Consider the following 27,503-nt stretch of genomic DNA (forward strand, 5'->3'; position numbering starts at 1 on the left):
GGACACAGATAAAAAGATACATTTACAAAATATATACTATTTGACCAAAAAAAAAATTATCCAAAAACGACTGGCAGTATCATAATTTTTTTTTTAACAAAATGTTTTTATTCACATTTCAGTGACTGCAGGCAAGTGTTTGTAACATTAAGATCGAACAAGTGAATTTGGAAGTTTAGCAAGTAAAACCTTGAGTCGTTTAACTTTGAGAAGTGTAAATGAAGCCCGCAGGCATTGGCAGCAAAGCACACTTTGTAAATGATCAGTGAGCTGCCAGGTTCAAAGGTCCCGCATAGGGAGTCGCCGCTGGAATTTGCCCGATCAGGCATCGGTTGAAGTTTAGTCTTCTCGGAGGCAGCCTCCACCACCGCCGCTTTTCTTTTCTCCTCTCCTCTCCACTCCACTCGTCAGACGATCCAACAACCAGCATGGAAGTGAGCGTGGATGACGTCATGGTGCACATCTCGGCCGAGGGAGAGCACAACTCTCCCGACTACATGGACACCAGGGACGGAGAAAAACGCAGCCGCTCCTCCTCGTCGTCTTCGTCGTCGTCCTCCTCCAGCCATGAAGAAGAGGAGAAAGCCCAAGAGAAGGGCGAGGAGGACACCAAACAGGTGATGGAAATGAAACCTGTCGTCCAGGAGACCAAAGCGGAGGAGGTGAACGGCGGATCCCGACGCTCCTCATCATCATCGTCATCTTCATCTTCCGCGGAGGAGGACAACGCCGAGGACGGCATGATGATGGCCTACAAGCACCAAGAGGTCGAGGCCAACGTGGTCAAGGAGGAACAGGTGGTGGACTACCGCATCAAGACCCTGGAGAACCTCACCCTGGACCAAAGCGCCTTCGCTCCGGTCAAGCCCGGGCATCCGGAGATCTCGCTCTTTGTCAAGGTAGGACGATGTCTGCAGCGATCGTTCAAAGTTCACAAGATGAAGTTGTGTGTTCTGATTCTCGAAATAATCCAACCTTGGCAAATGTCCGATTTCGGAGGCAGTCAAAACCAGAGTTGCCCTCAAAAGTGTACATTTTTAAAACTTGGGTGCTCACTTTGGATTGACGCTGCCCCAAAAGCTATTCAGCTCCCAGAATATTCACAATTAAGCTTCTACTTTGCATTCGGCATCATGACATTATTCAAATGGAACCAATTTCGTAATCATATGAGCCGCGGTGTTTGCAGTGACGCCTCAGGGAGCGCCCTCGCATTTACGACAGGTGCATTTCGGTCTTATCTATATATGACGCTTCCGATAAACGGCGGGCAGAGATCACCGGCGTTCAGCACCACGCCCGAGTTTCACACATTCCTCTACACGTCCGTAAAAGCAACCATGTTCAAATATGGAAAGACTAAATACGATAAAAAAAAAAATAGAAATCAGTGTCAAATCTTCATTGACTGCACAGACAATGTTTGAAGTGAACACTCTCAGTGTTGACTACATTTTAAAGAACACTTCAAATATTTTTTGATTTTATTGGGCCAGAGCAACTCTGTTCATAAAATCAAAATTAAGTTGAATATTTTTTTTTACCTTTATATGAATTATTATTTTTGGCTCAATTAGTTTTCTTCATGTGTCAAAAGAAGTCAAAGGTGTTGTGAGTTGTCTTGATTTTTTTGACGCGTTACTGTTTGATAGGCCAGTGAATGATTAGCTTGACAAGTCACAGATTTCAACCATCATCTTTAAAGGCTCATTTAATAACTAAACCTTCGGCGAAACCGAAATATTTACATGCTATTTTTGGACAGTGGCTCAGTTTAGGGACAAGAAATAAAATGACTTCCTTTCGTCCTCATGACTTGAGTGCAAGTTTTCAGAATAAATGCAGTTACGTAATTGATGAGGTTTGATGATTATTTATCATAATTACGATTGAGTATATTTGATATTTATCTGTCACACAAGATCTTACGCTCTCAAAAAATAAAAATAAAAACATTCACATACACACACACACACACACATACAAGAAAAAAAAAGTCATGCTCCCAAAAATTCTCGCAATTCCCCCAAAATGAAGGATGTATTTTTTTATTTAAAATTGTACAGATTTTAGGTCACATTTAGATTTTTTTTTTCAATTCACAAATTCTGGTAAAATGATGCATTTATATTTCTAACTCCTATAATTATAACATATTGATTGGCTTCGTTATTTATGTCTTTTTGACAGGAGCTTGTAATTTCCCGTGGTTTCACGCTCACTTTCTCCATCTGCTGTAAACGCGAACACGCGTTATTAAAAATGCAGCTCAGGCTCTGCCCCCTTCGTACCCCCCAGATCGCCGCCCCCCCCCCCCCTCTCTCCCTCCCTCCCTCCTCTGCAGCATAGCCTGACACCTGTTTGCACTCGGTGTCATTGAACGCTCAGCTGCTTGCATTCCAGCTGCTTTACGAGACAAATCTGACCTCCATCTGCATCCCCGACACATCAGCTGAGGTTAGGACCGCTTTGTTGCATAATTGGACTTTTGACACTGGGACGATGAGTACAGTTTGAAGGTAGGATGTAGTGACGTGATACATTCAAGAGATTGCTATTGAAGAGGAAGCATGTCAGGTCCTGATAGGGAGCCTGAGATTGAACTTTTTGTCAAGGTAAGATGGAAAAAAAAAAAGTAACTTTTTTTTGCTTTTGTGTGTGTGCATGTGACTCTAAAACAAATGTGTGTGTGTGTGGGTCCGTGTGTGTCAGAGTAACACAATAGCAGCGGTAAAGTTACCAGGGGATGCTCAGTGACGTGCAGGTTCTTCTTCGGTTGTCCTCGCCGGTGCTTTTTGTGTCGCTCGGCGCCCCCTGGGACTCGACGGGTGGGTGTGCGCGCACCTGAGGCAGGTGGCAGGAAATTAGAAAAAAATAAATAAATAAAAATAAAATAAATAAATAAAATATAAATATAATTCTAAAAATCAATAATGGAAATCATTAATTTTTTTTAATTATTATTATGGAATACCTAATATATATATATGAAATTGTACAAGTCAATTTAAGTACGATGGAGCACAATATGTTTATTATTTTATTATTGTTAAATATTTTGGTTAGTCTGAGCTGGTCGTGTAGATCAGCAGGTAAGCAGCCTTTGTGCGTGTGTGTGTGTGTGTGTGTGTGCGCGTGTTGTCTGCATTGTACTTTGTATTTCATTTGTTGTGTTGTTTTTGTGTGGTAACAATGACACATGCTGGCGCTGCATTCAAGCTGACTTGGCAACTTTTTAGCTCCACGTCTGCTGTGTTCTGGTGTTTGCCTCTGTATGTTTGTGTGTGAGACATGCATAATTTAGGTGGCGGGTTAGGTGTACGCTCTCAAATGTGCGCCGAAACACGAGATCGTTCAAAATCAATAGGATGCTTGCTACATCGGTATTTTTTTTTTACAGTAGACGTCTAGTGGGAGTGACAAACAGCTAAAAGCAAGCACGTTTCTCTGAAAAGAAGCGCTAAGCAATACTTGACACAGATTTTTCCATGTCCCGGGCGGGTCTGGTTAGAAATGAATGTGATTCTTTCCCATAATAATAATTGACCAATTGTTCGCAGGCGGGCAGCGATGGCGAGAGTATTGGCAACTGTCCTTTCTCTCAGCGGCTCTTCATGATCTTGTGGCTCAAAGGCGTCGTCTTCAACGTCACCACCGTGGACCTCAAGAGGTGAGCGATTGAGGTCATCGCTGCCGACAATCCTCAGCTGCCATTGCCATTTTCTCGTGCTATTCAAATGCACATTTGAGCTGGAATGTGCATTCATTTTCTATTATATATTTATTTATTTATTTACGGGGCGAGATAAATCCCCTTGTTGTGGTGCGAAAATATCTTTAATCAGCTGTGAAAAATATATAAATAAATAAAATAGGCCACGTTTCATTTTCCGTAGATGTAATTTGGGAGTTACAGTATAGTTTTGTGAATTTAAAAAAAAAATGTAAGAAGACCAAGACATCACAACATTGACGGCCATAAAACTGCTTTGTTTGCATTCGTGTTGTACAATACGTGCATCTCAAAGCAATCGAATCTTATTAAATTTTTTACTATTTATGAAGCTGCCGCACCTTTGACATTGATCCGGTACGTTGTAAATTGTAATAATGTCGTTATAGCAATAACGTAATTATTGTCGTGCCCAAGTAGTCCGAAAGTAGCTTTACTTTTGACTTATGAGTCAACCATTTGGTCCACGTCACCACGGAACTGAAGAACATGAAAAGCACAACAGTGGCCTATCAGTGATCATATAACAATTAGCTTGATGATGTCACGTTCCTTTTCTTCACTCTTCCGCCAGCAGGCTTAAAAGGTTTTATTAGCAGGGTTCATGTTATCAAATCCATTTAATTGATGATTAAGAAGGAGTCCCTCCCTTAGGAAGCCGGCCGACCTGAACAACCTGGCGCCCGGCACACACCCGCCGTTCCTCACCTACAATGGGGACGTCAAGACGGACATCAACAAGATCGAAGAGTTCCTTGAGGAAATGCTAGCCCCGCCCAAGTAAATCATAAATCCTTCCTACCTTCCTAAATGCATTACTTTTTAAAAGTGCAAACCTACATTTGGCCTACGCTGTATATGATAATAATAAAAATGATGATGATAACAATAGTTGTTGTTCTTCTGATTGTAACTGAGGTATCCCAAATTGGCAGCCAAGCAGAGAGAGTCCAACATGGCGGGCAACGACATCTTCGCCAAGTTCTCAGCCTTCATCAAGAACACTAAAATGGACGCCAACGACGGTAAGGGCAACTCGCAATTTTCTTTTTTTTTTTTTGAGGGGGGTGGGGGGGTATTTTCCACTTTATTGAATTAGATGTGTTTTTTTAAAAAAGCAAAAATTGTATTAATGCCTTTCAAACACATTAGTGAATAAAAAAAAAAAATCTAAATATTTGGAAAAAGTGTCCAATTATTGAAATGGTGATAATTTAAAAGATTGAATAATTAGTTTCAAATAACTATTTAAAAATGTGTGAAAAAAGTGCAAATAATTTAATGTTAACTTTTAAAAAGTGAAATCATATTAAAGCCTTTCAAACACATTTCAAAATGTGTTGATAATTATATCTAATTAAAAATAAAAAATATAAAAGAAAAAATATATATATAAATAAAAAATCTAAAGAAACATCAAAAAATAGTATTTATTTTTTCTTAAGTAATTTGAAAGCCGACCAAACGCAAATATCTGAGGAAAAGTAATACTAATTAAAATGTTTATAATTGTAAAAGTCTGTGGCAGTGTGAAGTGTTAATAATTAAAGGTAGACTTATTTTTGTAACATATTTCAGAGAAAAAAAAGTGTTGAAAAATTTCAACAATTTAATTAAGCTAAGAATTAAATTTTAAAAAATTAATAATAATGCGTACCAAACATTTTTAAATGTAAAAATATGTGTTGGACAGTGTAAAATGATGACAGTCCTCACTAGAGGGCAGCAGACTCCACTTTTTGCATCTTACTGAATCCTTTGCTGCCACCTAGTGGACATCATTCCTCACTGACGCTCGATTACGTTGCATGCTTTTTAGCGCTGAAGAAAGGGCTGACGAGGGCCCTACAGAAGCTGGACGAATACCTGAACAGTCCGCTGCCTGACGAGATCGACGCCAACAGTGTGGAGGAGGAAAAGGCATCCAGGAGAAACTTTCTGGACGGAAACGAGCTGACGCTGGCCGACTGCAACCTGCTGCCCAAACTGCACATCGTCAAGGTAGAAGGCCAGGGAGAGGGAACAAAAAAAATAAATAGATGAAATGTAAAAATAGAGCAGCTCCACAAAGCCAGTTTAGATTTTTTTTTTTTCAATTTCGATTATATAATTAGTTGAGTTTGAAAATGATGCCCCAATAATGCCCTAAAGTTTCGCTTTGCAAACTTTGGTCTATCATGAGCAGATCCCCCTAAAACTCTCAGAACACAAGTTGGTCGATATTGAAAACCATTTGCGTCTTCCAGGTGGTGGCCAAGAAGTACCGCAACTACGACGTCCCATCGGACATGACGGGAATCTGGCGCTACCTGAGAAACGCCGCCACCCGCGACGAGTTCAACAACACGTGCGCCGCCGACTCCGAGATCGAGATGGCCTACCAGGACGTGGCCAAGAGGCTCGCTAAGTAGCCCCTTAGCGACCAAAACCTTCCTTTTTTTTTTTTAACTCTCAGCCCTCCAGAGATTTATTAGTTTAAGGATGCTCAAACGCACTCAGATGTGACGGATGGTCCCGATCCCGCTGTCTGTATTTATTCCTCATGACACAAAGCTCCCTTTCACATGTGCTGCAAAGCTTTGACTCACACGCGCGTCCAGGCGGTTAGATTTATTTATCCCCCACGCCCGTGGACGTCTCGCCTGACTCCGATGTTTATTATTGAGGTCCCGCTGCGCCTCGTCTTCCCCCGGGATGGCGCGCCTACGAGCTGTCAACGTCAATGTCAATGTTCCTCTCGGTCGTCATTAAACTCCACTTGTTTTGCCTCCTCATGCTTTTCTCTTCACTCTGACACAAAAATATTGAAACACAGACGGATCGTCGAAGTCTTGCGAGCCAGAGGTTGAAAACACCGTCCTGGCTGGGGAAAAAACGCCGAGCGCCGCCACGCGAGCCACCTCCAGTTTTCCTCACTTAACGAAGAAGCGCTCGTCCAATTCTCTGCGGCGGTTCCGCGCCGCTAACTTGATGCCAGAGAAAATAAACACAAGCCGTCCACCGGCCTGGCGTTTCCACGGCACGCAAAGTACCGAGCGAGACTCGCTGCTTGCTAATTAGCCGCGGTGGGACGAAACAAATACAAACACTACATACACGTAAGTAGATTTTTCAGGTGTCAGTACTTTACTTGAGTATTTATTTTTCCGACTTCTTACTTGTCCTCCTACATTTGAAAACAAATCGGTTCTTTCGACTCGTTACGTTGTCAAAATAGGCTGGTTAAGTATTTTCAATCTCGGATGGAAATGGAGAGAGGTAAAGGCAACCGCAGCTGCGATTTGGGTTATTTGAGATTGGGGAAAAAAAAAAAGCACAGCTTTGTGAAGGAACTTGGACCAGAGAGCATTTCCAATGATCCGGCGTAATGCTACCCGATAATGCGAAACCAATTGGCACGGAAATTAGCATCTATGATCGTGTAATTACAAACCATCAAACATCTGCTTCTTGCACGTATGTAGAGCAACAACGCATACATTCTCAACCACTATTGAAGCTTAGTTGAGGACCTTCTCTGCCTCTTATTCTCACAGTTCAGAAGAGCTCACTACTGCTTGGCATGTTGTGGCACATTGTGGTACTACACTTATGGGACGCAACACGAAATTTGGACTTGCTACTTATACTGTGAGGAACATTTTAAAGGGTCATATTAAAGTGTATTTTATCTCCATGTGTGGGCAGCAACGATCACATTTATGACTCTATTCTTTGTTATCACAAAAAAAGGGTGTGGGGGTGGTACGGGGTGCTGCCCCCGAGTCCCTTGGCTGCATGTGTGTGTGTGAGTGCGTGTGCGTGTGAGGCCTGTTCCGCATGAAGTTTTGGCACGCAGCTCAAGTCCGCCTTGCGTACCCGCCTCGCCCTGACAGTCGGGATGATGTCTAACTCCAAACAGTGACGTGAACGCGGGGGCCGCCGACAAAGGGGTCCTTTGTTTGCACGCTTGGTCGCTGTCCATGGTCCTGACACTTTGAAAATTGACGCCATTGCTGACACGATTGAGCGCCTGATTAGATCTGGCAGATGTTATTACATGTATGAAGTCGATTTAATAAGCACGCTTTTCTTTTGTTTTTCCCAGAACCCCAAAAAGCAGTGCTGAAGAAGGGTTGGAAGGTTTCCTGTATAATATTGTACTCCAACAAAAACTGAGAATCACCACCAGGTGGCAGTAGAATACAGTCATGTCGAAACAAAACAAAAAGTATATAATACTTCTCTACTGGAAGTGTTTTTCACTTTCATGCGTTGATGGATGATTTCGAGCATTGGGTCAGCAAAGACAAGTTGTATTTATGAGTTGCGTTGGGTGCGGGGGCGGGGGGGGACGTTAGCGTGTCGGCCGGCAATTAGGGACCGGTCGGGATCTGGCATGCAAAAATGTGTTGGAGCGGCGCTAACTTAATAAGCACAAGCGAGCCGGCCTTTGGCTCCAGGGAGGGCGGCATGGGTGGGCGGCCCACCTCATCCACGGCACTCTCTTCTAAAGCCACTAGGGGGCGCCAAAGTACACACTTGCTCTTGATGCACTGGGAGCATATTAAGATGCTTTTGGTCACTTTTTATGAGGCTGATATAAAAGATGATTCGAAAGTATGTCGAGTGAGCCACCGGCTGACTATGCGCTTCACTTTTTAATAAACGGTTAACTTTCCATGAAGTGTATCTGTTATGTGGAGCCACACCAACAACAGGAAGCCTGCTTGCTCGTGAGCATTTGTGGCATTTGATTGACGGTTGACATTTGAGTGAGGCGTGTTTTCTGCGTCCACAACTTTTGGGAGTGGAAAGAATGGCGGGATTTTGCATGATTTTGAAGCTTCGTTTTTTTTTTTTTTAAATCATTCAAATTTGGCAGGGTTGTTAGCAACACTCTTCTCTGGCCTGTGTCAAATTTACAAGACAGATATTTTCGGAAATAGAGACTTGTGGACTGGAAAGGGCGCGAGCCCTTCAGAGAGCTCCTTGTGTACCTTTCACATAGTCAACTGATGCAAATGTCTTTGGGCGTCTGGCTTGTTTTAACTTCATCATTGTAATTGCACAACGCCGGGAATGTCAAACTATAACCAGCGGGATTTTTTTTTTCCTTCCACAATAATTTAAATTCAGGGAAATCCCAAGAATGTTCTTGACGTTAGAAAACACACGCACACACGCGCACAAACACACGGATGGTGAAGCTTCACAACCCCCTCCACTCTCTCTTTTTTTCTTCTTCTTTTTCCCAACTCATGCGAACACTTAGATTGGCTCTATTATGTCTGGGAATAATGTAAAACAGCTTCCCGGCGTGTCCATGTCTCTGCTCCCGTCTCTGGAACGCCAGTTTGACGGCGGCTGGAGTCTGGATGAGCGCCGCCCAACTAAGCCGCTGCCCCCACATCCCACACAGACCACCCCCCACCCCCCAAATTGCCGCCACCGACATCATCCAAAGACAACTCGCGCTCAGACATAGCGACGATCCCAAGGTGACGCTGCGCGGAAAAGTCGGGAGGAACTACTGGACGTTGACAGACAGATGAGGAAAAAGTGAAAATATTCCTTGGTTTGTCAAAAAGTTACAGAAATTAATTTTGGCTACAATAAAAACACCACCGGAGCACAAAAGGCAAATTTGTGGCCACTCATTAAATATCACATGAGTATAAAATAAGTGCAGCACGATGAACGACTGGTTAGCACGATGGTCTCACAGTGCAGAGGCGCAAGGTTCGATTCCAGCCTTTGCATATTCTCCTCGTGCCTGCGTTGCTTTTCTCCGGGTATACTTTCCTCCCACAATCCCAAAACATGCATGGCAGGTTGATTGGACACCCTGAATTGCCCCTGTGTGTGTGTTTGTGAGCATGGATGTTTGTTAGTCTTTGTGTGCCCTGCGATTGGCTGACAACCAGTTCAGGGTGTACCTCGCCAACTGCCCGAAGACGGCTGCGATTGCCTCCCACACCCCCCCCCCGCGACCCTCGTGAGGAGACTCGATACAGATCTCCATTCGCCATTTTGTAAACATCAGTGAGTGGAACAACTATGATCGAAATGGTAAGTGCACTTATATTTCAGTGTATCGAAATCCTCACATTCACTTATTAGCAAAGTTTACGTAGCTGTTCAGGCCAGCGGCAGGCAGCCATTATAACTCCAAGAAGTTTTTCTTTAAAGTTAAAATTGGCTTACCTTGACATCCATTTCTGCATTATGGCAACGTGTAGAATCTAAGTTATAGCAGTGAAGTCCAAAATGAAGTAATGACAAAGCTTTGAACCACTGCCAAGATGGGCTTCATTTAAACTGTAGTGAGCAGTCGATTTAAAGCTCGTTAGCTGGATAACTAAGCAGTTGTATACATATGTTAAAAAATAAAACGCTAATTAGTTGTCTGGACAGAGTCACTTCCGGGTTAAGAGTTTGACGAACCCGCTGTTCACCACACGACGCATGCGCACTCACCACAGCGCTCTCTTAAAGGGACAGTACACGCAACAGTATAACAAGAGTTCATTAGGATCCGAGCGCAAATGTTTCTATTCAAAACTCTTACTTTTCCACACAGAAAAAAATTAACATATTAAATTGTGCCTGCAAAATACAAAATGGCAGCCAGTGTATATATTTGTGGTCACAAAATAGAAATACACGCAATAAAAATAATTAAAATGAATATTTTTTCCCTGCACACTTGTGTAAGCATAGAAATGATTTGTTTGTGAGAAAATCCACCAGAAGTGCGTGTGTTCCATACTTTCTACTCACATCCATCCATTATCTGGACCGCAGGGGACACATAGACGAACAACCAACCACGCTCACACTGAATGTGGGAGGAAACCAGAGTACCCGGAGAAAACCCACACAGGCAAAGGAGAACATGCAAACTCCACACAGGAAGGCCGGCGCCAGAATCGAACCCACGACCGCTGTTGTGTCTCACTGTGAGGCCATCGTGCTAACCAGTCGGCCACGGTACCGCCCCGGAGATATACCATTGATTAATTTTTCCACGTTCGTGTCACCACTCCATAAAAAAAAGTGCTCATTCAGCAATGTGTCATGTGTCTCTTTCAGGGGAGCTGGATGAAACACTTCCTCATGACCTTATTTAGGCGAGCCGGCCCGTAAACGTCCTGACAAATGAAATCCATCAAAAATAATTCCCAGGATTGAGTTCCTGTAAGTCTTAAAATGTCACACATCAACAAGCATGGGAAAACAAAACACATCAGATGAAAAAAAAAATGCAGACAAAGGCGCACCAAAAAAATAAAAACTTGGGAGAAGATCAGGACAGATGTTGGTAGTTATCTGGAAGACTGCAAAAAAAAACATGTCATTAAAATCCATCAAATCATCTAAAAGCTTTTTATTTGCTTTCTCCAGTTACAACATAAATACTTTTGACTTTTCAGGCTGAAGCAGCGGGAATGTCGGCGTGTGTGTGTGTGTGTGTGTCTGTGTGTGTGGAATATTTGATTCCGCCTGCATGCAAACCTCGAATAATAAAGTCCTCCCAAATGACTTTATTATATTAGCGCCCACTAAATTACAGATCTGATGACAACCAACTGCCCACCATTGACGTCTGCATCTCGTTTTGTGCCAATTTTACGTGACAAAAAAGTTTGTTGTAGCGTTCATAGTGCAAAACATTGTCCATGAGGATTGATGAATTGAATAAAAAAAAAACGATGCCTTATTTCTGAATATAACAAATTAAAAAAAAGATAATTTGTCATTTCTCACAATTTAGTAGGTCATACCGAAACGCTGAAGTGGATTCATTTCTCAATTAAAAAAAAAAAAGAAGAAGAAATGTGCTGGAAGTGAGGTCACACTGGCCAAAACATAAACATGAAAATAGTTGACTAAAAAAATTGTCTTTGCTACTTATTACCATTCATTGTTGGAAAAAAATTCTCATAAATTCTTGGAACACGAATATCAAAGAGAGATTCCAGAGGGGATGAATAAAAAAATGTGGGCTCTCTACTAATTCCACTAATTGTTTTTGTACAAATTATACGCAAAATTTGCACCTTTGGCATATAAAATACAGTACAGGAAGTGAGATCATAGGAAGCATCAATCAAATTCATAATCCTTAAAAAAAGTGTGATTTGTACTAAATTGCAAAACGTTTGGTTTTGTACAAAAGTTTATGAAAATGTACCTTTGGAATTGACATCATAGAATAGAATTCACAAAAAATGTGGGTGCTTTCTACTTATTACCCTGTTTTACTTTTTTTTAAAAATCCTACAAAAAAATGGAATGACAAGAGACTGCAATATCGTGTGTGTAGGATGGAAGATAATCGCTGACAAAAAACAGCCAATCAGGCAACAGGATGACATCACATGACTTCTGTAACCATCAATAAGTGCTTTTACTGGTTCAAGATGGCGTCAACATGACAAAAGGATTATTAAAGAAAACAACGCGAGTGTCACACACCCTGACCAACTTTCTCAAAGTCGCCACTTATTAAAAAAAGAAAGAAAAAAAAAAATCAGGTCCTGAGCTCTTTAATGGGAACTTCAATGATTGTCTAAATCTTGGCTGTCGGCGTAAGACTCGCATCTTTGGGTACCACCGTAGTTTCTCTTTTTCTTGTTGCTGTTTTGAACAATGTAGTCATAAAGACGCAGCAAAAAAAGTATTGGGATGAGTCAAGTTTCAAAAATATAATAACACATAAGTTATGGCTTCATAAGTTAAACAGGAAGCGGAGCGCCCTGTGATATACACGTTTAAATAAGTCTCGCTGCTCAGTGCGTCTCTGTATTGTCGTATAGAAAAACAAAAAACATGCCTAATGCGGGGGGAAAAAAACCCCCAAAACAAAGCCTTAAAGGACATATCGGGACGAAAGAAAAATAATTACACCACCACATTAACGTCAGAATCATTACAAGAACAAAATTGCGTATTTGAGGAAAAGTCAAAATATTCCAAAATATTTTTGAAAATGTTAGAGAAAAAGGGAGAAACAAACTCTCGAGAAAAGCTGTGCTTTTCTTTTTTTTTTTTTTTTTAGAATAAAGTATTCAAGATAAAAGCATTTGAGTTAAAAATAGAAAACTTGAGTAAAGTCTGATATTTTTCAATATTTTGTTGAATATTTTTAACCAAAAAGTATATATTTGTGAAAAACTTTAGATTTTTTTTTAGAAAAAGTCCAACATTGGGAAAAAAAGTAGTTGATGTCAGTCATATTTATGTGAAACAAATCCCCTCAAATAGTTGGATATTTAAAAGAAAAAAAATAGTCAGATATAGTCGACAACATGTCATATTTTCGAGAAAGTCATTTTTTCAAGAAAAGTTTTTTCCCCCTCTAAATACACAACATCATGCTGGTAAATTCCAACATCAACGTGGTAGTGCAATAATTATTATTTTGTTCTTTTGAATCTGTGCCTCCTCCACATTGGTATTAAAAAGATACAAAAAAAAGTTTGTTAGGAAGGATGTGCTGCTTATTGCTGCTCCGAGAGTTTTGGTCCAAACATTCCAGGAAGACAAGTTTGCACAAGTCGGGACGAGCTGCTTTAAACAAAACAAACCCACCCCAGAAAAAAAATCCCTTTTCAGTCAGGCATTCAGTAGGGCCTCCACACGGCCTCATCCATGCGTCCCCCAGTGTTAAGGACAGTGGGGGAGTTGCTGTGGCTCCCGTCTCCTCCGTCCACGCCGCCGTCCGTCTGGCTGGGCAGGTTGGGGTTGACCAGCGAGGTCCCCGTGGAGGCGCTGGTGCAGGGCGGAGGGACCACGCGGGAGGGCGAGCGCTCACCGCCGCCCCCGCCCCCGCCGCCCGACACCATGGAGATCTGATAGGACCCGGATGAGGCGCCGTAGTACAGGTAAGGGGTGCTGCTGGTCTGGAAAGGTCCGCTCTGGTTCTGCGTGGAGCCCGGGTAGGGAGGCGGAAGGTAGGTGTGGTAGTGGGGGCCCCCCAACGACATGGCGGAGGTGACGGGCGGCGTGTAGGTGAAGGTGGCCGGGTAGTGCATGCGAGGACTGCTGAAGCGACTCTCCGCCAGGGAGGACAATCCTGGGAACTGGCGCTCAAATTGGCCCGGGAAAGGGCTCAGGTCCGAAGAACCTGAAAGGAAGACAACAACAAGTTTGGAATAGATGCTCGACACGGGGGCAACTGCTTTAATTCACCAAGCTCTTCACTAAATATATTGTTCGTCAAATATTTTTTTTTCCATTGAAATTAATTGAAATGACATTAATTTGTAAAAAAAAAAAAAAAAAAATTGTCGGCTCTTATTCGCTGTTAAAAAAAAAATCTGCAAAAATTGGCTGATTTTTGGCCAACTTTTTTTACAACATAATGTAAGATAATGATGGAAAAAAATATTCAGTTGTTAAATAATAAAGCACAAAGGATTACAAAACAGTCATGCGTTCTGTCTGACATTAAAGTCTTTATTGTCGTAATCAGATGATTAAACGGTTATTGGAATTTTTTTTTTTCGCCAATTATCAGAATTGGCCTAAAAACAAATCTGTATCTGTTGGGCACAAGTCAAAACCAAAATAACAACAAAATGACCATGTTGGAACATTCCTAATGTCACAACAAGAACTGCAGTATTGTATGTGCACCGTGAGGGGGCGTGGCCTAATGAGTCAAATCAGGAGTCGGAGTCAGCTTGTCGGCTTCGTCTGTATGTGAGCGTCTGGGTGTGAGTTATAACCGACATCAGCTCTTTGTGACTGTTCTCGTTTTGCATCAGTGTCTGTGGCTCTCCTTACGCACATGGGAGGGAATTCGTGGACCGTAATTCCTCGATTTATTTCCACTCAAAGGGACGACATGTATAAAGCTCACTCGCAACTATAATTTTGGCTCGCAACACAAAAGCAAAAGAAATTGACCAAGTGGAAAAGCTCGCGAGTTGGGGCACTACCGCTGTATTTTTGGACTTTTCAACTTGTGGCAAATAATTACGTTAATAAGCAAAACGTCTGGTTAGCAAGTTAGCGATTTAATTAACTAATAATGCAAAAACGGTAAAAACAACAAATAACACGGAAAATGCGAGCACAAATCACAACTGTACCTAATGTTTTGTCCTTCTTTGCTCAGTTTTTTTTTTTTTTTGTGGGCAGCTTAGTGGCACACTACCGCCACCAACTGGTATAATCCCTCCACTGCAAGAAAAGCAATGCGAATCCATGACGGCTGAATGTTGCGAAGTTTTGTGGCGCCATCGAGCAGTTCGGATCAGATTTGTTTTCATGATAAACAATGGTTCACCCCTTTTTACATTTATAAGCCCGTTAAAAGTGTTCAAAAGCTGCAAAGATCACAGAAAAGTCACACCCCCCCCGCCTTTTCGATTGCCATGTTTTCCTTAGGGTGGAATAAATGTGACGAAAAATGCCTGTATTGTTTTATTCATCATCTTCTGTCTCGCCGGCCGACGCTGACAAAGCGTTTGCATGTTTACGCATTTTTACGTGTGTGTGTGTGTGTGCTGTACATACACACAAATGTGAGTGTGTGTGTGTCGAATGAGGAGCAGCACATGTGGAAACACTTTGTGCAAGAAACAGTTTCCATGAGATCCATAATGAGGCGGACCCCGGCTCTGATGTGGCTCCGACGCTCGCCTCCCGTCGGCTCCAGTGAGTGCGCGTGTATGCGTGCGCGTGTGCGTGTGTGAGTGAGCTATATCCCCAAAAATAAAAAGTACCCCCCAAAAACCGCTAACTGGCTGCGGCGAGCGCGGCACCGAGTGCCGAGTTTATGGAGAATGGGAGGTCTACTCCGGACCTTCATGCCATACAAAACCCGGACCCCCGTTCGTCCCCCCCCCTCCCTCAGTGGTTTCGTCCAACGGTGCTCTTATCATAAATCATGAGGCGTCTTCCCTGTCACCACGTCTGCTGCGAAAAGAGGACGAGGAAGGACGAGGGGGTGGAGGCCTCGTGGAGAGAAAGGGAGGGGCTCAGCATGTTTGCATGCGAGTTAGCATCACGTAGCATATGATGCTAATTAGAAGACACCGCCCCCTGCCAATTTCCTCTTATTATTCTAGAAAGAATATGAGGTCATGTTTACGTCACATTTATGTCTCGGTAGACACTTCTAGTGGAACAAATTTACACCAAATCACAATATTTAATGTCTGTATGCCTCTAATATATATATATATATATATATATATATATATATATATATATGTATAGTGTGACAAGTTTTGGTGAGTGTGAGAGGTTTTTAGTATGTGTGACATTTTGTTTTTTTTAGTAAATGTCATTTTTTTTTTTTTTAGTGACCGTGAGAGGTAAATATTTTGGATCTACGCGGCAACCTCATACGAGTGACGAAACGAAAGCCGACTAGGGGAAAGTCCAAAGTCGTCAAGGCCGCCAAGCCAGCTGACTACGTTTGAAACATGCCAGTGACTCAGCAGGTGTACGGAGAGAAAACTTGTCTGGCGGCATGTTGGGACTTCAAAAGAAGCGCTTCACTTTTTTTTTTTTTTTTACAAACTGTAAGCGAGATACAAACAAGCCGGCTTATGCAATTTGGCACAATGCCGTGTACGTGAGTACAGAAGAGCAGCATATCTTAAAGACACTTAGTTGGTCTGTTATTAAACAGCCAGCCTGTCATTTACGCCGGGTCGGCCCTCTGAGATCAAAGGACGACTGTTGGGAAGACGAGGAAACAAATCCACACATGAAGTAATCGTGTACTCTGCTTTCCTCCGCTTTCTGTTAGCTTGTCTAAATTATGTTAGCATTAAGCTAGTGAATTTCCATTTCAAGAAATTATAAGGCTCGCTTGAACGCTTGAATTTATGGGCTTTCGTGTACTGTGGTTTTTTGTTTTGCAAGTGAGCCGACTTGCGATGCGAGCTGTCGCAATTTCTTTGCTTTGACTTGAGAGCAAATACTTGAGGCCCACAAAAGCAAATTACGTCCAGTCAGTGTTTCTCGCTAAAATATCAAAATTGCAAATTGTCTTCACTTATAAAAATGTTTAGATATGGCGAGCATTTTAAATTTTTCGTTTTTTTTTAAATATTTGAACAGACGCTTATTACTGGTTTATGCCTGTTTTTTTTCCAAGAACTTTTGGGTTATTTTTCTAACGCTCACAGGCATATATTCTTTATCCTCTGCAAATTACAATATTAACACTACTGCAGCTTAGTGAGGAATTGTGCCCATCTATTATAATAATATATAAAACAAAGATCGTTTTTTATTACAACCGTGATGATGGAAATATTTAAACTCTTATCTCAAGGCAGCACTGCACAAGTAAGTGGTGGTGAGTTGATGAGTTCTGCGTGAGCCTAACCTGGCAAGCGTCTGGGCACGTCGCTGATGGAGGGCAGGCCCGTGCCTCTGCTGGAGGAGAGCGGGGCGGTGGAGTGCACCGAGGGGGACGCCATGGGACTCAGGTAGGACGGGTACGTCTGCTCGTACGACCACGGCGGCGACGACTGCGACTGACGCGGGTCTGGTGGGGTGGAGAGGGAGAAACAGTCAGTTGCGTCTGATGGACTCGGTCGGAGTCTTTTGGAGTGTTTACTGTCCCGGAGGAAAAACTTCCTGTTTGCCTTATAAAAGGCAGCAGCATGTAAACATGGAGCTAAACGAGCCGGGGCGAGAAAATGTTGGTGTTTTAAAACGGACACATGGGCCAAGTCATTTAGATGTGCATGTAAAGTGTGTAAAATGTTCAAAATAAAATAATTAATTTTCAGTTTTTTTTTTTTTTTTTCAAGGCCAGAATAATTTTGAAAACTAATCCGATTGCGATTTACTTTCCTCAATATAGCGATTGTCATTTAATGTATCATTATTTTTTTTTTGAAAGGTCCTATTTAAAATTGTTTTAAATAAGAAATACATGAATCTACATTACAATAATGTAATAACCGATTTATTACATATAAATATAATAATACCAAAGCGATTTGAAAATGACGTTCCACTAAATTGCGATGTCCAGTTGAATTAAATTAATTGTTTCGCCTGATTTTTTGAATCGTACAATAAACGAATTTAATTCACCAATATTTGAATAAAAATTCTGCTTTCCAACTATTACCGGTGATCTGCGTCTGTCCCTGCGGCGTGAACGAGTTGGGCGCCGTGTTGAGCGCCGGTCGCTGGGCTTGGGCGGGCACCGCCACGCGGACCCTCATCCTCTCCAGCTCGCTCAGGCGGTCCGAAAACAGGCCCGACTTTGGAGGGTCCTCCAGCTTCTGACGATGCCCTGAGGAGGCAGCGTTGGACCAAGAAAATTATAATACAGTGCGGCTAACTTCTTTTTCACGCCAGTCCAAATGCTGGATAAACTCGCATGACGATGACAGTTTGACACGGGATGTTCTTATCCCCCCCCCTCCAGAAATGTCAGTTTCAAGCGCGAGTGACTGGGGATCCTCCGACTGCGAGAGGAAGCCATACGCTCGTTAAGCCGAGGCCTGTTCGCCAGGTAAACAGAGTTTCTCACGCCACGCCGCCATTATCCCTACAGGAGACGCGCGGCCTGCCAAAAATATTCTCGCCTCGCTCTCTTCCCGCATTCCTCTGGCAAAATCTGGACACCCCTTTGTCACATTTATGCTTCTCACAGGCGTGACTTAGTGTATCAAACACACGCAAACGTTACCATAATGAGCCTCAGGCTCACTCGTCTGGAGTTTATTTCTGGACTCAGGTGTGGACTCACTGGCAAGGACATTGGTTTTTGTTTTCTTTTGATGCCGCGCAGCGTTCTGACAACGGCGGAATTCCCGCCACGCTTTGGCAGAACGCCAGCGGGCCCGGCAAACAGTCGGCAGCGTCATTTACAATCTGGATAAACCTGATTACGGCGGGACGACAACTAACCAGGTCGAGTTTGCTGGAAGGTGACATGGAGTTAAAAAAAAAAAAAAAAGAAAATTAAGTCTGCACCGGGATTTTCTTGTTTCTTGTGTATTCAGAGGTTGCTCAGACTTTATCACCATGTTTTTTTTTTTCATCAAAACAGTCAAAATAAAGTACGTTAAAAAACATATCTGGCACATTTACGACATTTAACCATTAGGGGTCAACTATTTCCCTGCGAAGATCTTGATTGCAACAGTTTGAGCCACGGCCCAAGTCTGTTTTCTTAATTTTTTTTGCTAGATTTACCCATTTTTTTTATATTCAAAGTAAAATCGTTCACAAAAAAAAAACAAAAAAAAAAACAAAATCAATAAATAAACACCACACCCCAAATAGACCAAATCCAAACTGGACCAATTCCGCAAATCCATATTGCTTTTCGTGTTTATGCAATTTTCACAGATAATTAAGGCCTTTCATTTGAGAAGAAAGTCCCGGAAGTTAAGTCACAAGACATTGCAAAATACAAACACCCCCCCCATCACATGTCTCACATTGTTGCCGCAGGGATTCTTGCCTTTCCCGTAAAGAGTCGTTTGTGCCCATGAATGTCGGGTGGACTTTAAACGAAACATTAAATTGACAATTACACGCTTTTCAAAGCTTTACAGAAAGCGTTTTTCTTCTTCTTCATGACGCCTCGTACACTGCCAAAGCCAAGCTCATGTCTCAGCTGTTTTATCGGAACTCTGGTCAGGCTGCTGAGCGATGCGCCGGCGGGTGTTTGAAAAGACGCAGGAAAAGGGGATGGATGATTTCACCCACCGTTGGGGAAAGTCCCTGACATTCCCATCATCATCATCATCGTGATCAGCAGAGATGGTATAAGTCGTCACACTTTGTGCAGGGCTGAAAGGAAAGATAATTGTGGAGTGGAAAAGACGCTTTAAAGAACTACAGCGAAGCAGGCAGAGCTTGACATTGTACTGCAGTTGCCAAATGCTGTCACAAGATGGCGGTAAAGGACGACTTCTGTCGAAATGAAATTCCTCAACTCACATCCTTTGGCATTAAGCGGCCAATTTTTTCTTTTTTCCCAAAATGTAGGGCGTAAAAGTAAAGAGTCTACTTAAAATATATTTCCGCGCAGGAACAAAGCGCTTGTACCACCAGAATAGCAAATAGCACCCTCCCCTGCCACTTCCTTGCATGCCCCGGCCGGCGACCGGAAGCGAGGACAGATTCGCACCAGATGTGCGACTGCTCGGCGGCCACGTGCAAACGCTTGCTCGCAAGTCGTCGGAAGTACAGTTCCAAAAGGGACTTCTTTGCTCTGTGGCGCGCCGGGCTAATCAGATCAAAAGAAAAGCAGGCAAGGAGAAAAAAGAAGCCGTGTGAGGTGGTTTCCCCTTGATGGGTCGGGGACTTGCGGGCGTGCTCGTTACGCTCTGCTGCCGGCGCTAGCTTAGCTTTGCTCAGCCTTGACAGTGGCAACATCGACATGACTTGATGTAGAATTGAGCAAAATTAAGCTTGATTTATGCTCAGCTAGGCTAACGTCACCGTTCAGAGACTTAGATATATAGTTTATTAAATCCAAGTTGGAAAAACAAGCCTGGATTTGTGTGGAATCAAGCAAAATATTTTTTTTTTTTTACTTGTGGGTCTTGTTGATTTATGCTATGCTAGGCTAACATCGTCTCAACCACAGTTAATGCTAATTTATGATTTATTTCAAGACTAATAACCTTCAGCTCCGCACATGACTGCAGGCTGATGAATTAATGTGAAAACTTTGAGAAAGACAAACACTGGCGTGATGTTTATAACGGGAATTTTTTTTTTTTTACGCATGTAGACAGCTGGGTAAGTTTTACACTCTCCTTGAAGGCATTTGAGAACACAAGACGCCAACGCTAGCTTAGCTTAGCACTGCTCCGCCTTGGGAGCTGCAAAAACAAGCCTGGCTTTGTCCTGAATCGAGCCAAATAATGTCAAGCGGTAAGACTTGCGGCTTTGCACTTGATTTATGCTGGCTAACGTCACCTTATGGAGCACCAAACGTCAATTGCTATCTTAGCTTAGCATTGCTTAGCCTTGGCTGTTGGAAAAACAAGCTCGGCTTTGTCCAGAATCAAGTTAAATAAATTTTAACCAGTGAGACTCAAGATATGTTGGTTGAAACAACTTGATGATGTGACTAATGGTTAAAGAACCGGACATTTTGTCAAATTTAATTTTAAAAATAATACTAAATAGCAAAGTTAGTATTTTTTTCCAGTTTTTTTTTCTTTTAAACAAACTTTTTTTCTCTTTTTTTCGATCAATAAAAGTCTTTCAAAAAAAATTTACTTTTTTTCTTTTTAACTTCAGAAATAATTCCTAAAATACTTTAAAAAAAAAACATTTAGCAGACTTTAAGCAAGATTTTTTTTTCCCCTTAATAAATATTTTAGAAAAAATATTTTTCCTGATTTTTGTTTCTCTACAATTTTTCAGTCATTTTCAATTCCCACGTCAGACATATTTCTTTTTCTGTTTTTGTCCCAACAATTTGTTTCGTAGAACTTTTAGTTCTTGGTGCTTTCCATTGTTTTGGCCCACAGTGTACATCAATCCATCCATGTTCCTTGCGAGTGCTGGCCATGTTGCACAACCAATTCAGTTCTATGGTTATGATCGTATTTCACGATTGCCTTTTCATGTACCCTTTTTTGTGTCAGATTAAAGCTTGAGTAAGCGGGTTTTTGTGGCGGGCTAAGGCCTCACTACACATGTGTGTGGATGTCACTCATCCATGAATTCAGGTCTATTTTAAATTCTGAGGCCTCACAATGACTATTTTCTTTCTTTTTTTTGACGTCATGAATTATTCCAGTGGATGACTTCCAGAGGAAAAAAAAAATGTGGAGTTAGGCTGGGCTGAAGGCAGGGTGACAGCCAGGCGCCCGTCCGCCGTGGGGGTCTGGTATCAAGGGAAGGAGGGATTGGAAGAAATGAGGGCAGATGATAAAACCAGAGATGGAGGGAGGAGAACAGGGGGGGGGGAGAGGAGGAGAAGGCGGGAAAAAAAGAGGAAGAGGAAAAAGCGAGTGAAAAGGAGCCGTGCTGACTGCGGTGGAACGCTGCCAGGCATCTGTGTGGTCCGGCCAGGGAAGGGAAAGCACGCGCACACGCACTCACACTCTCCACTTATGGATGTAGACGTCCAGGACAGCTCCCCGAGGCGATACTATGATTTCACGCAAAAACACATTAGAGATGATTCAGAACGGGAGAGCAGCTTTTTATTTCTTTTCCTCACTTTTTTTTTCTGCCGCTCGCTGAATGATTTTGTGTTTAGTGTCACACACCAACGCACGTGCACTCGCGCCCACAGACACTCACGCACGCCGATTCAGTCACGTGGAACTTCACACAACTTGATTGGCTGCCTCAAGAAAAGATTTGTTTCTTTTTTTTTTTTTTTCACTTTCTTCTCAACCTACTCCCTCATTTCATCGCTCTTGATTTTGAGTCGAGGCGTGACTCCCAATTATCACGGATTTTGTTGTTTGATGACGCGCAGGGAGAAAAAAAAAAATGGAGACTTTTACTCAGAATGAATGTGACAGGAAATGTATGATGTGGAGAAGCACAATGCTAGAGGCTTGTAATATTTGTTGCATTAATTAAGATATTTTTCCGGTGAAATAAAAATGTTTATTTATTGATTTAATTAAAAAAGTCCCGAAATTATTGGTAAATTAAAAACATGTAAACGTGTCATGCTTTTATGAATTCTAATCAAATTATATACGACTATAAAAATGAGATAAAAAAATATTTTTAAAATGATAAAATTATATAAAATTATTTTTTTTCAATGCTGCGTCTCGCAGGGCTGCGAGTTAAATGACCTGCTTTTTTTTTCTTAGTTTTATCAAATGATTTAATTGAGTTTAATTATCCAGTTAATTTTCAACATGAGCGGCATAAAAGACATTCAAGTTACGATGCAGCCAGCAACAATTACTAAACACTTGGCTTTGGCAAAAAAGGGAATTTCCACAGTATGATTTTGAGTCATGACGATTGTGAAAGCCTGTTTTTTCCCCTCACATATCAAATAATTGACAAAATTATGTTTTCCACTTTTCCAGGCCGTACCATTATCTAATTAATTTAGGGGGGGGGGGTTGTTTCCACCCTCTCAGGAACGCTTTGATTTTTTTTTTTTAAAAACCCACTCAAGACAATAACTATATAATAACAATAATAATAACTGCGTCAATTTTTTGGGACACCATTTGAGAAAATACAGCCTTTTTTTGTCATAAACTTGTCAGTGAGTCATTCCGGCACGTTATACAGACGAGTGGATTTTAATGCCTGGTTGTGTGTGTGTGTGTGTGTCCGCGCGTACTTTTGTGTGTCTCTGTGTGGGGTTTGGAAGCAACCGCTAATATGGTCTGCCGAACCGCTGCCTCCTCACCAGACTTGTTAACACGCTGACCTCCACAACACACACACACACACGCACGCTTAGCCACAACGCTAACTTTGTGTGACACCGCAATGTTTTGTGTCACCTCTCGAGTGAGCGGACCATCAATTGAATTGACAAACTGAAGATTTGCTTAAGAGGACGGGTGCGCTCTCTGCTACCGTTGTGTGTGTGTGTGTGTGAGTCTCTCACACACTCGGGTCTACTCATGGCCACTCCCCGCCTCCTATTAGCTGCAAATGACATTTAATGAGGCCTATTAGTTGCACTCTGCTAATGACACTATTAACATATAATTACACACTCATACATGTGTCCTGAGCGGCACACACAAACACACCCACGCACACTAGGGCCAAGACGACTTCAGATTTTCTTAGTTAGTTGGTTGGCGACTAGTCACCGATGACATCATTGATATTGTTTCAGTACAGAGCTATAATTAAAAGGAAAATCACAAGGTATTATTTTCAGTAATCTAAATTAGACATTTTAGATTGATTCAAAGGCTTCTAAGACTTTTTAACGATCCGCTGGGACTCGGCAACCTGAATTGAACTCAACCCGTCCTGTCTTGTGGAAATACTTAGTTTGATACCTTTCATCAATTTTACGGGCGTTTTGTTAACATACATTGCGATGGAGTCTCATCTGTCGGCCACCAAACAACGGGCTAAAATAAGTCATGTGACGCGCGGCAGCAGATGCACAGGAAATGCTTTTGATCAAACGCAGCAGATCGAGCGTGCGTGTGAGTGAGCGTGCGAGTGAGTGTGTTCTTGGCAGCGCGAGCAGATTTTCCTAGCGTCAGGAACGACATCGTTTGCTAGCGCGATCGTCTCCCGGCTCCGCTGTGTCCCGGTGCCACATGTGAGCGTTGTTTGTCACATCATTTTTTTTTTTTTTCATTTTTTAAGAATTTCTCAAGGAGGAGGCAAACAGCTGCGTGCCAGACCAGCTGGCACTGACGGCTCTACTATAGTAAAGTTTAGCCCCCCGCCCCAACTTCCTGCTCAGTTGTTTTTATACAGCCTATTAAAAGGAGCTGATGCTAGCACTCTTGCTACCCAGTGTAGCCTCTTGGGTATATTCCACCTCACCGTCTTGGTGCCGAAAGTAAGCCAGTGTGGGAAAAGCGCTACGACACCGAGTTCGTCCTCTATAACACGAATCAAGGTTTGGGTCAGGGTCAACTCAACTATCACCGTTAAAATGAATGCAAATGCTATTGTTATGTTCTAGCCCAGGCGTGGGCAAACTACGGCCCCGGGGCCACATGCGGCCCGTTGAGCACTTTAATCCGGCCCGCCAAACTTGAAAAAAATTAAATGAATAATAATGAATATATATTGTTGTAATGCTTTTGTTCATTTTAATTTAAAATTTAATGTTTTGTTTTTTTTTGTCTCCGATGAGGTGACCAAAACACTCCATCCATCTGCTCCTGGTCCAACCCTTCTGTCAAATTTTAGAACCCATTGTGGCCTGCCAATCAAAAAGTTTGCACACCCCTGGTATATACACATGAACATTTTTATTATTGAATCAAAAATTATTTAATAATTTTTTAATAACCATGAAGTAAGCATCGGGGGTGGCCAAAATTTACAACCTGAAGTTCACTGATTCTGGCCCAACTGAGTTTCATGAATAAATGTGATGAAATCAAGAGTGGAGAGTGTGGTTATTTTTATTAAGCGCCTACTGAGATACTAGCGTGCATTTTGGCTACTATAGTAAGAAAACACGCATTTGTTGGCCTGGCATTTCCCCATTATGTGTTAGCATTAAGCTAGCACACGTAACGGGCGTGACACAGAATGTAATTGCGCGTACTCACTCCTGGGCTCTCGTGGTCCGTCCACTGTAACCTTGATGGCTCGGTGGTAAGTGGCGACTTGCGGCGGGTTGGTGAACACGGTGATGGTCAGTGTGAAGCTTTTGCCTGCGGCGACATCAAAATGACATCATCGTCATTATTTGCAAAGTTGACACGCCATGCGCCTCGGGGACAACGAGACGCATTCAATACAAACTGGGGGTGAGGGCTTTTGGCGAGGAGTCACGGTGGACAACGACGGCTTGTGTGAGAGTCTCACGACTGGAGGAGACACTACGCCCTTATGTGGTCTCTTTCCAGGAGTGAGTGGGCTCTTTTAATTGGCACTTCCTCTCCTTAAACAGTGAACATGCGCCATGTCGCAGATCGCCTTTTGCGACTCTTTCAGCGATTGTTACGATTTTTTTTCACAGTCTACGGCAGGCTTGGGCAAACTGCGGCCTGGGGGCCACATGCGGCCGTTAAACGTTTTAATCCGGCCCGCCAAACTTGACAAAAATTAAATGAATAAACCTTGTAAATGTTTTGTTTTCTAAATACTCTGGTGTGTCAAAAACATTTTGTTGTTATGCGTTTGTTCATTTTCATTTAGAATTAAATATATTTTTTTTTTCTCCGATGAGGTGAGGTTCCCAAAACACTCCAGCTATCTGCACCTGGTCCGGCCCCTCTGTCAAATTTTAGAACCCATTGTGGCCCACCAATCCCAACTTTACGCGTGGAAGTGTGTGTCAGCGCCAGGAATGTGGTGAATCACCGGCACCGGGTCGCTGCGCGATGAAGACTTGAAAAGGTATGCATCATGTAACCGTGGCGACGAGCGGGGCCGGGTGGGGGCCAGGAAATGGGGGCGGACCACGGGGTTAAATGCGGCGACTCATCGCGGCAGCTGTCCACGCGTGGGCGTCTGCCACGCCGACTGTAAGCATGAGTCCACATGCGACAGGTGTGCGCCGTGTTGAGATGATGAAGTGGACACATCCGGAGGTTCGCCTTCCGACTGCTTCGTTTGCATTTTTAGTGACAGTTTTATTTAAAAACACAAATCATCATAGTTTGCGTACTGATAAACTCACAACTGCTAAATTTTAAAACCCAAATTTGTGGTAAGGCTGCGAACAATGTAATCATATTAAGCGAGTTAACTTATTTTTACACTTGGATGAAAAAATTAATCAAGAGACGTTATTTCCTACGGCCTTAAGAAGTTCCACTGCCACTCTATCAAGTCTAATGACGCTCTCAACAGTATCCACTTACGCTAAGCTACCTGCGCTATCAATCGTGGCTGTCACGGCTCCGATGTGGCATCCACATCAGCAACATCGCTTCGACACCGCCGGCTGCGTATTCATTTCAGACACCTCGTAGTCTGATCTCTCACCTCCGGGCTCCTATGTCACTTCCTGTCGCCAGATTCTGTGACATGGGTTTCCACGGCAACCGGCCAAACATGTTGATAACTGGGATGCCTCGGACCAAAGGCAGACTCGTCTCGAAATCTTTTTTGAAAGAATATTTATGACTTTTCGGGGAGGGAATCGTGTTTATGAGCATGCTCAATGCCACCTTTGAGGAAGTTGCATTTTCTTGGTTTAACGGTGGTTCGTTTGTTGCATAACGACCAATCAAAAATATTACGATATGGGTAACGATAAATAATTTGCTTACTTTGTAACGCTAAAGTGGTGCCTTGAGATACAAGTTTCAATTCATTCCGTGACCACACTTGTAACTTAAAACACTTTCTCAACGACTGCGCTTCTCCTTAAATTGCTTGAACACCATCATTGTTCGCCGAGGATAAAAAAATATATTTTTTATATGGTCTGTCGACAAGTGTTGATGCTGTTATTATTTGTCTCATTTCTTACGGTTTCTTCTTTTTCGGTGTGTATTCTTAACAACACTCAGGAGGAGTGTATGCTGATTCCAATTAGGGTTGTTTGGCCTTGGCAGAGATTTGCAAGTTGAGGCTTTGAATCAGACGTGCGCTCGGAGTGGGAAAGACCATTATGTGGTTGCCACGTAAGCGAAGGAGATCACTAATCCTCACCACCTAAGAGTGTGTGTGTGTGTGTGCGTGTCTCTTCACCTCGGCCACTGCGGCCTACGAAGCGCAGGTCGTTGAAGCGTGCCACCTGGTTCTTCATCACACCCGAGGCGTTTCGCAACTCGGCCGAGTAGTTCTCGTCGTTGCCGGCCATCACCGTCACCACCGTGCCATCCGTTATGTCCCCTAGCGCCACCACCTGGCGGCAAAGACACAAACCTTATATTTAGAGAAATATAGCAAGAAGAAGAGGCAGAGAAGGTCCCCAACTAAGATCCAGTAAAAGCTAATTCACGTTAGCCTGTCTATGGCCTTCGTATTAAATCTTCTCATTACGCTAGCGGCCTTTCAGTCGACTAACACATTTTGGTGTTTAAATACACAATGCGGAATTGTCTTTCGTTTTCTGGGTCAGTTCTGGTAAACTTAAAATATGAGCGATAAACAGCTTGAAGCAAGCACAGTTGGCATCTTATTAGGAGAACAGGCGCTGTTTTTTTAAAAAAATAAGTTCAAAAGTGTTTATTTC

At 42.6% G+C, this 27,503-nt stretch overlaps 2 protein-coding genes and 1 long non-coding RNA gene across 5 annotated transcripts in view; 1 reads left to right on the forward strand and 2 right to left on the reverse strand.

Moving 5' to 3' along the window:
* The first annotated feature begins 326 nt into the window (after positions 1–326).
* Positions 327–6,507, forward strand: clic5b (CLIC family member 5b). 2 transcript variants are annotated; one of them, XM_088286659.1, is made up of 6 exons: positions 327–899; positions 3,561–3,670; positions 4,388–4,513; positions 4,652–4,758; positions 5,553–5,734; positions 5,980–6,507. In XM_088286659.1, the coding sequence occupies exons 1-6, from the start codon at positions 429–431 to the stop codon at positions 6,142–6,144; spliced, it is 1,161 nt and encodes a 386-aa protein (XP_088142785.1). In that variant the 5' UTR covers positions 327–428; the 3' UTR covers positions 6,145–6,507. The 2 variants fall into 2 exon arrangements, with proteins under 2 accessions (XP_088142785.1, XP_088142786.1); XM_088286660.1 differs by lacking the exon at positions 327–899 and adding an exon at positions 2,464–2,615.
* Positions 2,394–10,145, reverse strand: LOC148316667 (uncharacterized). The gene is made up of 3 exons (XR_015840205.1): positions 9,920–10,145; positions 5,600–5,719; positions 2,394–2,844 (listed from the first exon to the last, which is right to left on the reverse strand). It is a non-coding gene; the product is annotated as an uncharacterized LOC148316667 (long non-coding RNA).
* A 2,665-nt stretch (positions 10,146–12,810) lies between these two features.
* Positions 12,811–27,503, reverse strand: part of runx2b (RUNX family transcription factor 2b) — a 34,713-nt gene continuing 20,020 nt past the window's right edge. The window contains exons 4-8 of one of the 2 annotated variants that reach the window (XM_088286461.1): positions 27,017–27,173; positions 24,922–25,026; positions 17,826–17,993; positions 17,070–17,231; positions 12,811–13,844 (exon numbers count right to left, since the gene is read on the reverse strand). In XM_088286461.1, the coding sequence (XP_088142587.1) occupies positions 13,342–13,844; positions 17,070–17,231; positions 17,826–17,993; positions 24,922–25,026; positions 27,017–27,173 (1,095 nt within the window). In that variant the 3' untranslated portion in view covers positions 12,811–13,341. The remainder of the gene's footprint in view (positions 13,845–17,069; positions 17,232–17,825; positions 17,994–24,921; positions 25,027–27,016; positions 27,174–27,503) is intronic. The other variant, XM_088286462.1, reaches the window with a different exon arrangement.

The sequence above is a fragment of the Idiotropiscis lumnitzeri genome, chromosome 21, assembly GCF_059441095.1.
Source record: "Idiotropiscis lumnitzeri isolate Australia: NSW breed Sydney's pygmy pipehorse chromosome 21, RoL_Ilum_1.0, whole genome shotgun sequence".
Taxonomy (NCBI): domain Eukaryota; kingdom Metazoa; phylum Chordata; class Actinopteri; order Syngnathiformes; family Syngnathidae; genus Idiotropiscis; species Idiotropiscis lumnitzeri.